This window comes from Desmodus rotundus, chromosome 1, assembly GCF_022682495.2.
Source record: "Desmodus rotundus isolate HL8 chromosome 1, HLdesRot8A.1, whole genome shotgun sequence".
NCBI lineage: Eukaryota > Metazoa > Chordata > Mammalia > Chiroptera > Phyllostomidae > Desmodus > Desmodus rotundus.
Window position 1 is genome coordinate 119,628,836 of NC_071387.1, and position 13,125 is coordinate 119,641,960.

The 13,125-nt window shown below is 45.8% G+C and overlaps 2 protein-coding genes across 4 annotated transcripts in view; one reads left to right on the forward strand and one right to left on the reverse strand.

Moving 5' to 3' along the window:
- FKBP6 (FKBP prolyl isomerase family member 6 (inactive)) overlaps positions 1-4,961 on the reverse strand; it is a 53,751-nt gene extending 48,790 nt beyond the window's left edge. Inside the window, exon 1 of the mRNA XM_045204631.2 lies at positions 4,866-4,961. The gene's annotated coding sequence lies outside the window, so the exon portion shown is untranslated. The remainder of the gene's footprint in view (positions 1-4,865) is intronic.
- A 70-nt stretch (positions 4,962-5,031) lies between these two features.
- Positions 5,032-12,916, forward strand: NSUN5 (NOP2/Sun RNA methyltransferase 5). 3 transcript variants are annotated; one of them, XM_045204480.3, is made up of 11 exons: positions 5,032-5,174; positions 5,261-5,383; positions 5,875-6,049; positions 6,140-6,248; positions 10,302-10,440; positions 10,528-10,643; positions 10,970-11,148; positions 11,344-11,554; positions 11,628-11,768; positions 11,837-11,951; positions 12,039-12,916. In XM_045204480.3, exons 1-10 carry the CDS (start codon positions 5,082-5,084, stop codon positions 11,946-11,948), a joined length of 1,398 nt encoding a protein of 465 aa, XP_045060415.2. In that variant the 5' UTR covers positions 5,032-5,081; the 3' UTR covers positions 11,949-11,951; positions 12,039-12,916. The 3 variants fall into 3 exon arrangements, with proteins under 3 accessions (XP_045060415.2, XP_024427232.2, XP_024427231.2); XM_024571464.4 differs by having other exon boundaries at positions 12,061-12,916; XM_024571463.4 differs by having other exon boundaries at positions 11,837-12,916.
- Positions 12,917-13,125: the final 209 nt, after the last annotated feature.

Genomic DNA, 13,125 nt, shown 5'->3' on the forward strand with positions numbered 1-13,125 from the left:
ACGCTTGGAACGGTTCCCCATATACACTTACACAGTATTAACAATAAACCTCCTACTAAGTCAAATTTAAGGTTTCTTTGGAGTTCTTTTGGTCCTTTTATTTTCAGACCAAGAGGAGTAAAAGTACTGTAGCTAAAAGTTACTTGGATTCTTTCCTTCCACTTTTCTTTAATATGGTTGTTACCCATTTGATATATAGTTGTTTTTGTTTGTTTCCAACTTTGAAGTTTAAGAAATATCTGTGTTGATTTAACTTTTGGCATTTTAATTACGATGTGCCTTGGTGTGGGTCTCTGTGGGTTCACCTCGTTTGGGACTCTGGGCTGCTGGACCTGGATGCCTGTTTCCTTCACCAGGTTGGGGAAGTTTGCAGCCATCATTTCTCTAAATAGGCTTTCTATCTCTTTCTCTTTCCCTTCTCCTTCTGGGCCCCCTATGATTTCAACATTGCTACTCTTGATGTTGTTCAGAGGTCCCTTAAACTATCCTCATTTTTTAAAATTTCTGTTTTCTTTTTGCTGTTCCAATTGGGTGTTTTCTGCTACCTTGTTTCCCAAATTGCTAATTGGATCCTCTGCTTCATCTACTCTGCTGCTGATTCCACCTTCTTCATTTCAGTTATTATATCCTTCATTTATGACTGGTTCTTTATGTTTCCTCTTTGTTGAAGTTCTCACTGAGATCACTGAGCATACTTAAAACACTTAGAGTGTTTTGAACTCTTCATCTGATAGATTGCTTGTATTTAGTTCTTTTTCTGGGGCTTTGTCCTGGTCTTCTGTTTAGAATATACTTTTTCTGTCTGGTCATTTTGGCTGTCTCTCTGTGTTTGTTGCTATACATTAGGTGAAAGAACAACCTTCCCAGTCTTGAAGGAGTGACCTTGTATAGGAGCTGCCCCCTTGTCAACTGTTTGTGCCAGGTGTCTTTGGCAGGGCAGCTGGAGTGTGCATAGGCCACGAGGAGCCCTGGGGCAGAGGCAGGGGGAGAGGAGAGCACAGAGCTGTAGCTGGATTAGGCTCAGGCCTCGGGTAGTCCCAGGGGCAAGCCACAATGGGAGCAGGAGCTAAAGCTGGAGCAAGCTGTAGGAATCCCTGGAGGTAAGCTGTAGGAATCCCTGGAGGTAAGCTGCTGGACCTACAGCTAAAGTGGGTTTGGTCTGCAGGAAGTCCAGGGGAGAAGCCAGGTGGGAGCTGCAGCTAGCGTGGTGCAAGCTGAGGGGAGTCCTGGGGGGCAAGTCAGTCAGCTAGAAGCTAGAGCTGGAGCAGACTTTAGGGAGACCTATTCTGTGTTGTCTTCCTCTCTTGTTTGTTGTGAAGAAGCTGTTGAGTCAGCCCTCAGTTCTGCTTTAGACCCCTAATTACCCATCGCTCTGCCTATAAGAGTAAATTCGATGTGTTCCTGGGAGGAGGTGAGTTCGGGGTCTTCCCATGCCATCTTGGACTGGGAGTCTGCAACCAAAAGATCTTAACTGATACACATCCAATATGGGGAAGGCAGAGAAAAAAGAAGTTAATTCTTCATATGGAGTTAGCATTTAAGCAGAAAGAAGTGAATGCAAGCAGAGAGGAAGAGCCTTTGGGGTTTAGGTACACAGAGGGATACTGGAGCTGGAGCTGGAGCTGGATGGTAGGGGCTGGACCAGGAAGATAAGATGCTGATGCTACTTTCGTGTATATAGCTTTGTCCTGTAGTAGCAACAGTGCTGGGGTGGGTGAATCTGCCCAGGGAGAAATATCAGAATGACGGAAAGGAGGTAAGAGGATGGAATACCAGAACCTAAGGAGCAGCTTAGAGAAGGCTGCCAAGAAAACTTTGAAATGGTGAGAGAAACGGGAGGGTGTGCCAGCAGGAGAGGTCATGGAAGCCAAAGCTCGCCAACAGTGTGCGCAGCAGTGCCATGAAACCGCAGGCGCAGCAGGAAAGGCCTGAGGAATACTGGGAAATCCTTTTTTTTTTTTTTTTTAAAGAGAGGGAGAAACATCCATGTGTGGTTGCCTCTCACATGGCCCCCACTGGGGACCTGGCCTGCAATGCAAGCATGTGCCCTGACTGGGAATAGAACCAGCAACCCTTTGGTTTGCAGCCCGCACTCAATCCACTGAGCTACACGAGCCAGGGCTGGGAAATTCTTGGTGGCCTTAGAGGGAGTCACCTCAGTGGAGTGGGGTAGCAGACACATTGCAGGGAGTTAAGTAACAGCATGTGATAAAAGTAAAGGCAGTGACTGCTGATTCTCCTTTTTAAAAGTTTGATGGTGAAGGGAAGAGACTGGGTCATGAGTTTGAGAAAAGGTGGAATTAATAGAAGGTATTTTTAGGTTAGAGGAGATGCTAAAACAGCACCACCAATAGAATATATGAGGCACACGTATAAGTTTAAGTTTTCTAAATGTCATAATCAAAAAGTTAAAAGAAGCAGGTCACCTCATGCCCAGATCTTGGTTTCTAATACAATTATCTAATAAAAGGAACCAGGGGTCCTTGGAGAAATGGTTGATTCTAGGACTAGATCAGGAAATACACAAAAATGAGCTTGTTTTGTTTTTTAGATGAGCTTTGAGTATCTTGTGGTACCAGAGGGCAAGAAGCTTACAAAAAAAATCTTACAATAATAATAGGATCCCACCGAAGGGACACAGGAGCCAACGGAAAGCACTCCAAGTGGCCATAACAGGAACAATTTGAGCCACAAAATGAAGTAGCACTGGATTAGGACCCAAAGTATAAAATAAACATCCATGAATCCATACTGATATAAAAAAACGATTAATTAAATAAATAAGGCAGAAGAGACAAACCTGTGCAGAATTCCAAGTAGTTTATGTAGCTACTCCATCCTGAAGGAGTGGCAGAGTGGGAGCATAACTCCCCACTCCTTAAGTGTGGGCTGCGCACGGTGACTTTTTTCCAGGGAGGACAAAGGTATAAGCAGCTTCACAGCGCAGGAACATGACAAACACTACCTCAGCCAGGTGATCAAGGTCAACATCAACAATAATGTCATGTTGATACCATGTGCCCTTGATACGATGTGATAAGAATGGCCCTTTTAGGGGTGGTCTTTCTCCCCAGAACTCCTAACCCTCGTCTAATCATGAGAAAAACATTGGTCAAATTCCATTAGAGGAACAGTCTACAAAACACTGACCAGGACTCCTCAGAACAATCAAGGTCATTGATAACAGCCTGAGAAACTGTCACAGCTGAGGAGCCTGGAGACATGACAACTGAATGTAATATGGAATCTTAGATGAGATTCTGGGATAGAAAAGACATTGGGCTCTGGCTCGGGGTGACTCCGTTGTTGGAGTGTTGTCCTGTAGCCAAAAGGTTGTGGGTTCGATCCCTGGTCAGGGCACATACCCAGTTTGCAGGTTTGATCCCCTGTAGGGCATGTACAGGAGGCGGTCAATGTTTCTCTCTCACATCTTTGTTTCTTTCTTTCTCTCCCTCCCCCTTTCTCTCTCTCTAAAAGCAAAAAAAAAAAAAAAAGTCCTCACCTGGATAAACTATGGATTTGTATCTATATTAGTGCACTTGTTACGTACTCACCTGAAGGAGGGGGGATTGTTTTAGGACGGGTCAACTCCAGCACAACTGGCTGTCTAGCACCACGTCAATTTGTGCCCCATTCACTTAGTCCTTCACTCACCTAACATACATTTATCAGGTCCTAATTGTGAGAAACCCTGGTCTAGGAGGTAAAGATAGCTGAGTGCTCAGACAGACAAGGGTTTGTCCTCCCAGAGCTGGCTGGGGAGACAGAATACATCGCAGTCACGTAGGTGATGAAGAAAATAAAAAATACATGCTGGGATTCAATGTGAGCGGGTGCACAGGGGTTCCACTAAAAGAGCACCTACGGCCCTGGCTGGGTGCTCTGCTGGCTAGAGCGTCCTCCTCTGCACCAAAAGGGTGTGAGTTTGATTCCCGGTCTGTGTACATACCTAGGTTGCAGGTTTCATCCCTGGCTGGGGCACCTACAGAAGGCAACCCATCGATGTTTCTCTCTCTCTCTTTCAAAATACCAATAAACATTTTGGGGTGAGGATTTAAAAAAATAAATAAAAGATCACTTATGAACTAATCAAAAACTACAGGAGTTGGTTAAATCTTTAAACAAGACAGCAACTTTAAAGTAGATTAGAGTCAACGCTCTTTCAAAAGGCTGCCAATGTGCTGTTAGCGTTAGACTATATAGACTGAAATACTCCATTCCACAGACACCCGTCTAGGCTAACACTCGAAATACACATAGGTTTATTCAACATGTACCAGTAATCACATGGGTGCTGCGGACACAGAGACACATACTGTACAACCCCTGCTGTCCCAGGGGTCAGGCTGGGGAAACACTCCTATAAATGAATCATTACAATGGATACGAGAAAGGCTGGTCACTGGAACCAAAGTTAGAGCCCTTGCTCACATCATGTGCCAAACTGAATTCTAAGCAGATTAAAGATTTAACTGTGTAAAATTGAAGCTATAGTGATTTTTATATTGTAGAAGTGTGACGGGGTTTCCAAACATGACTCCAAAAGCAGAAATCATTAGAGATTAAAAAAATGAAATCACCACGCTCTCCGAAGCAACTATTAATCACATTAAAAAGCAACAACAAGCGGGGGAAAATGGCAATATCTTAAGAGTGTACAATGTTAATATATAAAGAATACTATGAGAAATATGGTATAAGAGTGAGCGAAAGACATTAACCTGTTACCATAACAGAAGAAATACAAATGACCGATATACAAGTGAAGGTATTCAACCTCAGTAACATGAAATTAATACAGCAGTCAAATCCCATTATTTGCTTCTCAGATGTGCAAAAACTGAAAGGAAAAAGTGAAGACCTACTAAGAAGTGGAGAAACGCGTTCCCAGCTTCGGCCAACTTCCCCACCCCCTCGCCCCGCCGTGAGTGTGAACTAACACTCCCCTTGGGAGACTCGGCTGGGCACCGGGGCTTCCGGGTTCCGCACCTCCTTGCCTTTTGACCCCGGAAGCCTGGGCGGCGGCTGCGCAAAGCAGCACCCGCCTCGCTATCAAGACTTTAAAAGCACAGGAGCGGTGAATGGCGCTGTACGCGGCAGCCGCGGCCGTGCTGGCTGGCGTGGAGAGCCACCAGGGCTCCATCAAGGGGCTGGTGTACGGTAGCAGTTTCCAGGTAGCGGGGTTCGGGGTTTGGGCTGGGTGTGGGGCTAGCCTGGGCCGGGCCCCCGCCTCAGGTTGTGTCCCTTTGGCCACGCGCAGAACGTGAAGCAGCTGTACGCGCTGGTGTGCGAGACGCAGCGCTACTCCTCCGTGCTGGACACCGTGATCGCCAGCGCCGGCCTCCTCCGCGCCGAGAAGAAGCTGCGGCCGCACCTGGCCAAGGTGACCCTTGGGGTGGGGTTGGACGGGGCCCGGCTGTGAGTCCCAGCTAATCTGGTCCCAGCAACGTCCCGTCTACGCCGGTACAGTGTAACTTAAGTCGCTCCTCTGAAATGAGGATGCGCAGCCCCTTTCTGAGTTATGAATTGAGGTGGGATGAAAATGCTTTAATTTCGAGCCTTTAGTGAAAGATTAAATAAAAACAGATAGCAGTGGCAGGGACCCTTTAGGTAAAACAAAGGGTGATGTCGACGAGGAGGAGGGTTCAGATCTTGAACTCTGCTGGTGGAAAGGGTTCAGGACTGAGGAAGCAGGGCATCAGGTTCAAAGCCTGTAGGTGCCGTTAGTTTTGTGTGCTCTTGGACAAGGTACCGCACTTTCACCTGTTACTGTCTGGACAGGTGGCCTGTTTAGCCCTTGCAGTTCAACACTTTGGAGTTTGAAGAAGGTACTAATGCTTAGTTCTTTTTCTCTTTTGGTCTCTCCATCTGCAGGTGCTAGTGTATGAGTTGTTGCTGGGAAGAGGCTTTAGTGGGCGAGGGGGCAGGTGGAAGCCTCTGCTGGACCGGCACCAGGCAAGGCTGAAGGCCGAGTTGGCCCGGCTGAAAGTTCGTCGAGGTGTGAGCCGGAATGAGGATTTGTTGGAAGTGGGAAGCGGACCTGGCCCAGGTGAATCGAGTTGTGGGGGTGGGGGCTAGCCACCAGACCCTCAAGGGAGAGGGCCCTGTTTCTGCCCACTCACGGCTGATCTCCTCCTAGCCCCCCAGGTGCCTCGATTTGTGCGGGTGAACACTCTCAAGACCTGCTGTGATGATGCAGTTGATTATTTCAAGAGACAAGGTTTCTCCTACCAGGGTCGGGCTTCCAGGTGAGAGCTTAGAGCCCTGCCCAGGTGCCCTAATCTGGGGAAGTTCTTGAGGGAACTGGGGAAATGGACGGGCAAGGAGAGGAGGGGTGGTTGTGACGGTACTCAGGCTTTCTTCCTGTTGTACGGTGGTCTCTCCATCCCCTTCCAAGGCCTGTCTTCCTCCATCCCTTAAACATTGATTGTTCTGGGCCCCCCGTGGACATTCTTCTAATGTATCTATCCCTCAGTTTCTTCTCTGGCTCTACTCCTGATTCTCACCTGACGATCCTTGTCTCCCAGTCTAGACTTCTGTCTTGTACTCTGTGCTCAGGTTCAGAGCAGCGCCTCGCAGCCACCGCAGTTGCAGTGTGTGTCACACTGGGGTCACCTGTCCTCCCAACCTGGCGCCGTTTTTGGTTGTTTGGTCATGTTTATTCAGAATTCCAGATTTAAAAGTAATTCTTTAAAAAATATGCCTAAACGTATTACTGGGTTATTGGATTATATTGCAGCATTCCTTTTTAAAATTGAGGTATAATTGACATATAACATTGTTAGTTTCAGGGGTACAATGAAATGATTTGATATTTGGACATGTTACAAAATGATCACTACAGTGAGTTTAGTTAACATCCGCCACCATACATAGATAAAAAATTTTTTACTTCCGAGGAGAACTTTTAAGATTTATTCTCTTAGCCACTTTTGCACACTACGAGCTCTGTTTTTTTTGTGCTTGGTTTTAAGATTCCACATATAAATGAAATCATATGATACTTATCTTTCTCTGTCTGACTTTGCCCTTAAGGTCCATCCATCTTGTCAAAATGGCAAGATATATTCTTTTTTATGACTGAATAATATTCCTCTGTGTGTGCGGGGGGGGGGGGGTGCGGCGGGTGGCGGGGCATTTTCTTTATTAACTCATCCATTGATGGACACTTAGGTTATTTCTCTGTCTCGGCCATTGTAAGTAATGCTGCAGTGAATAAGGAGGTGCGTATATGTTTTTGAATTAGTGTTTTCATTTCCTTTAGGTAAATACCCAGAAGTGGAATTGCTGGATCATATGGTAGTTCAATTTAAAAATTTTAAGACCTCCATACTTAGTTTCCCATGCGGAATTACTTTCCCACCAACGGTGCACAAGAGTTCCCTTTTCTCCACATCCTGGCCAATACTTGTTACTTCTTGTCTTTTTGATAATAGCCATTCTAACAGGTGTGAGGTGATAGCTCATGATGGTTTTGATTTGCATTTCCCTGGTGATTAACGATGTTTTTCTTTTCATGTCCATGTTGGCCATCTGTATGTCTTCCTGGGGAAATGTCTATTCCGATCCTCTGCTCAGTTTTTAATTGGGTTGTTGTTTTGCTCTTGAATTTTATGAATTCCTTATATATTGTGGATATTCCTCCCTTACCAGATATATGACTTGCACATATCTTCTTCCATTCAGTAGGTTGCCTCTTCATTTTGTTGATGGTGTCCTTTGCTGTGCAGCTTTTTAGTTTAGTATGGTCCTATTGCTTTTGGTGTTGAATCCAAAAAATCTTCAGCAAGATGTATGTCAAGGGCTTACCACTGTTTTCTTCTAGGAAGCTTATGGTTTCTGGTCTTACCGTCAAGTCTTTAAACCAGTTTGAGTTGATTTTTGTATGTGGTATAAGGGAGTGATCCAGTTTTCCCAACACCATTTATTAAAAAACTGTCCTTTCCTCATTGTATATTCTTGATGTTTTCGTCTTAAATTGATCATACACATGTGGGTTTATTTCCGAGCTCTCTGTACTGTGTCATTGATCCATATGTCAGTTTTAATGCCAGTACCATGCTGTTTCGATTACTGTGGCCTTGTGAAATCTTGTGAAATCGGAATGTGATGCCTCCAGCTTTGTTGTTCTTTCCGAAGATCGCGTTGGCTATTTGGGCCTTTTGTGATTCCATACAAACTTTAGGATTATTTGTTCTATGTCTGTGAAAAATGCCATTGGAATTTTGATGGTTATTGCAGGTAGAGATTGCCTTGGGTAATATGGACATTGTAACAGTATTCTTCCAGTCCATGAGTGTGGAATATCTTTCCATTTATTGGTATCTTCAATTTCTTTCATTAGTATCTTATATAGTTTTCAATGTAGAGGTCTTTCACCTCTTTGGTTTATTCTTAAGTTATTCTGAGGTGTTTTATTCTTTTTGAGGCAATTGTAAACGGGCTTGTTTTTAAATTTCTGATAGTTCATTACTAGTGTATTGAAATGCAACATATTTTTCTGTGATTTTGTATCCTGCAACTATACGGATTTTGTTTACTAATTCTAAGAGTGTTTTGGTGGAGTCTTGAGGGTTTTCTATACACGTCACTTGCAAATAATGACAGTTTTACTTCTTCCTTTCCAATTTAGATGCCTTTATTTCTTTTCTTGCCTAATTGCTCTGGCTAGGACTTCTAATACTGTGTTGAATAAAAGTGGCCTTGTCTTCTTCCTGATTTTAGAGGAGAAGCTTTCAGCTTCTTACCACTGAGTATGAGACCATTGTGGGCTTGTCCTATATGGCCTTTATTATGTTGAGGTATGTTCCCTCTATACCAATGTTGTATACAGTTTTTGTCATAAATGGATGTTGAGTCTTGTCAGATGCCTTTGCTGCATCTGTTGAGTTATTTTTATCCTTCATTTTGTTAATTGATGTATCACATTAAGTTGGACCATCCTTGCATATCTGACCTTTCCACCTTCTGCATTCCCTGTTTTAACCTAGCAGATATAATTAGGTACCCATTTGGTCAAATCAGAAACTGAGTAATCCTAGATGCTTTCCTCCTCTCCCTCCAGTCATTCACTATGCCTTCAGCATCTTTCCCAAATCTGCTCCTTTCTTTTTGTCCTCCTGGACATTACCTAGGTTTAGGCATTCATCATTTCTACCATGATTGGCAGAAGAATCTCCTAATCTGGTTGGCTACAGAAAGACCTGAAACCATAGCCGATGTGTTACTCCCCTGCTGAAAACCCTCTCTCGGCTCTCCAGTGTGCTGTGCTCCCTGCTTCCTCTCCAGGCCCATCTTCCATGGCGCTCTGTGCACCTGCTGTCCCCCCAGCAGCTGCTGCTCTTTGCCCTGACGCTTCCCCACCTCTTCCCTGGATTCACTCCTTCCTCCTATTCTGTCCTTTGACAGCTCTGGGAAGCCACCTCTGCCTCCTCCCTTTCCCCCTGGTCTGTTTTAGGTGTTTCCCTTTTGGCCTCTAGCATGTTGCTTAGAGTCCAGGGTGGTAGAGAACGGCTGTGTATGACTTTGAATTCCAGCTCTGCTACTTGATACCTTTCTGAACTGAGACACTATTCTCTAGGCCTGTTTTTATGTGGGTCAGGTGAGTGGACAGTGCTCCTTTAGAGTTTAGGGCAGGGGTGTCAAACTCATTTTCACCAGGGTCCACATCAGCTCGCGGTTGCCTTCAAAGGGCCAAAATAATTTTAGGACTGTATAAATGTAACTACTCCTTAACTGTTAAGGAGTTGAAATTACATTCGGCCCTTTGAAGGCAACTGCAAGGCTGATGTGGTCCCCGGTGAAAATGAGTTTGACACCCCTGGTTTAGGGAATGTAGTTTTTATCCCAGCTCATGTTACTACCTTTATCCATCAGGAGTCAGCTCATCTCCCCTGGACCACTCCCTTCACCGGCCAATAACCCCCAAACCTCTCCTTGAGGCTATGTTTTAACAGTAATGGCTAACATTTATTGAGTGTCTAATTTGTGCCATATGTTTTTCCAAGTGTTGCATGTATTAACTCATTTAACTCTCACAGCTGCCGTTTTCCAAAAGTGCAGACAGGCTGAGGCAAAGCTCATGCTCCCACCGCTAGTGAACGGCTGAGGTGGGATCCTGAAGCTAGTCTGGTCCGAGAACACAGACTGTCTTATCACCGTTTATTTCTTCATAGCAATCTTAAACATCTGTTGCATGAATGAATAGTTAACATGTACGGTAATAAGTAAAATGCCCAGCCTAGTGCACAGCATGGAAGAATGCAGAAAGTGTTGAATGAGTGGTTCTTACTCCCTGGCAGCCTGGAGGATCTAAGGGCCCTCAAAGGGAAGTGTTTTCTTCTGGACCCCTTGTTGCCCGAGCTGCTTGTGTTCCCTGCCGGAACAGACCTGCATGACCATCCACTGTACCAAGCCGGTCACCTCATCTTGCAAGACAAGGTAGGGAAGGTGGGTGGAAAAGGGAAGGATGTGTAGGAGTGACCAGCTTGGGGAGTCTCTCTTCACCCAGCCACTGTGCCCTGCCAGGCTAGCTGTCTCCCAGCCATGCTGCTGGCTCCGCCCCCAGGTTCCCATGTCATTGATGCGTGTGCTGCTCCAGGCAATAAGACCAGTCACTTGGCTGCTCTTCTGAAGAACCAAGGGTGAGTGCTGTGGTTAGGCAGAGGAAGGGCTTGGGGTCTGATCCTGTAGCTGGTGAAAAGAAGTAAGGAACTCGTTTTTCTGATAGGTCTCAAGGCTGATAGGAAGACTTTTACTTAAATATTTCCTTCTGGACCTGGGATAGTTCCCCATATAGCCCCAAGCTATGCTTCCCAGTGGGTTGCAGGTGTGAGATATGAATTCCTTAGTCCTCGAAGGCCATTTAAATGTTACCTTTTGCATGTCCTCACTTCATGTAGGTTTGTATGTCAAAGCTGTGGTCCATTACATGCTGTATGAAGTCAGTTAATCTCAACTCTACTCCTAGGAAGATCTTTGCCTTTGACCTGGACGCCAAGCGGTTGGCATCTATGGCTACTCTGCTGGCCCGGGCTGGAGTCTCTTGCTGCCAGCTAGCCGAGGAGGACTTCCTGGCAGTCTCACCCTCAGACCAGCGTTATCGTCAGGTCCAGTACATTTTGCTGGATCCTTCCTGTAGTGGCTCTGGTGAGATGGGGCGAAATAGTGGCCTAGGGCAGCCATAGATTCCGAGCGGCCTTAGAGTGTAAGGGGTAGTTCATTTGGGTCTTGGGTTTGGTTCTGACTCAAATCGCCTGGTGATCCTAGGCAACTGTTCTCATTTATAAAGTGGGGATTTCAGTCTAAAATAAAGTAGTTTTTAATTATAACACTCTTCCCTAGGTATGTTGACCAGACAGCTGGAGGAACCTGGGACAGGTACACCCAGTAAGGAACGCTTATGTGCCCTGGCAGCATTCCAGCAGCGAGCTTTGTGCCACGCGCTCACTTTCCCGTCCCTGCAGCGCTTGGTTTACTCCACGTGTTCTGTTTGTCAAGAGGAGAACGAAGATGTGGTACGGGATGCCCTGCAGCAGAGCTCAGGAACCTTCAGGTAGTAGGTTTCCACCAGGGTCTTGGGGTGGGAGCCACTCCCTTTCACCCAGAAGTCTGCTGTTTCTCTGCAGGCTCGCTCCTGTCCTACCCTCCTGGCCCCACCGAGGCCTTAACACTTTTCCAGGGGCTGAACACTGCCTCCGGGCCTCCCCTGAGACCACGCTCACTGGGGGCTTCTTCATTGCTGTACTTGAACGCGTAGAGGTGTCAAGGTGAGCAGGGAGCCTGCTGGGAAGATGCTGGAAGACTGGGACACATCTAACTTGTACTTTTCTTCTAGCTCAGTCTCACAGGCTGAAGTAGCGGCACCAGAACTTAGACCCAGCAGCTCTGTTACAAAGAGAAAGAAGAGACGACGAAAAGCAGCAGCTGCCCCTAGCATGCTCCCGTAGCAGGTGCTCCAAGCTTTTGGCCTCTTGGGTGGGAGGAAAGGAAGACACTGGTCCCCGCTCAGCCCCAGGCAGCAGTGTTGTTTTTGAAAGGTTTTGTTTTTTGTTGCTATAGGACGGACACTGATAACCCTGTTTCTCCAGCTGGAAGGATAGAGTGGATTTCCTCACCCTATGAGTTCCTTCCCTGGGCCACACTCTTGCTAGTGAAAGAAGTGCGACCCACAAAAATAAAAAGGCAGGACATGATCTACGATAGATCACAGTATTTTATTCTTAATGACATAAGCAAGGGGGGAAACCTCACATTCATACTAAAAATTCCAACTAGACTCACAGGAATTAAGTCTGTATCTGTAATGGAAAGTCCCAGTGCACGGATGTGTACACACACACACACTCTCTCTCTCTCTCTCTCTCTCACACACACACACTCACACTCAGGCTGTGCCAGGGCGCCCTCTTCAGGGGCTTCCTGGACCAACTGCCCTGCCTGTGGAACTGAGGTAAACTAGCTTAGAGCACTAAAACTAAGAGGCTCTACCTTACGTAAGGTGTAGGTAGAAGCTTGATTTCTAGGTCCATGCCCCACCCCACCCTTCCAATTCTAGTAGGTATTTGGGACTTGAGGTTCAGGCTCCCTCCTCAGCTCCACAGACAGTTTAGTAACAGAGCTCTTCTCGGGGGTGGGAGGAACAGTCAGTCCCCTGCCACAAAACATTCAAAACTCAGTCACAAAAGGGAGAGGAGGGACTGGGTACATCTAAGTCACATTATTTATAAAATAAGAATTACATTTTACATAATGTGTCAGAAAGAGCTCTAGTCCCTCAGGAAAGCTGCCTGGGACGGCACTGGAGCCTCCTCTTCACACAGGCATAACTTAACTATACAGCTAATTCCTAGTCAACAGCATTTATACTTAACCACCTCAATGAACCAAGCTTGAAGGAATTTAAAAGGCAATTTAGCTTAAATACAAAAATAAATTTTTATTTTGTTAAAAAATGTTTAAATATTTTTTCTTTTAATTTAGACACACACATTCATACTTCTCCCAAAGAGGACGGGCATGGCAGCGAGGCTCTTAGGCCTGGGGTATGTGGTTTTCAACCAAAGGAAGAACAGAATGGTTGGAGGCCCTGTTTGGGGTGGGGGCGCTAAGAATTTAGAGTGTGGT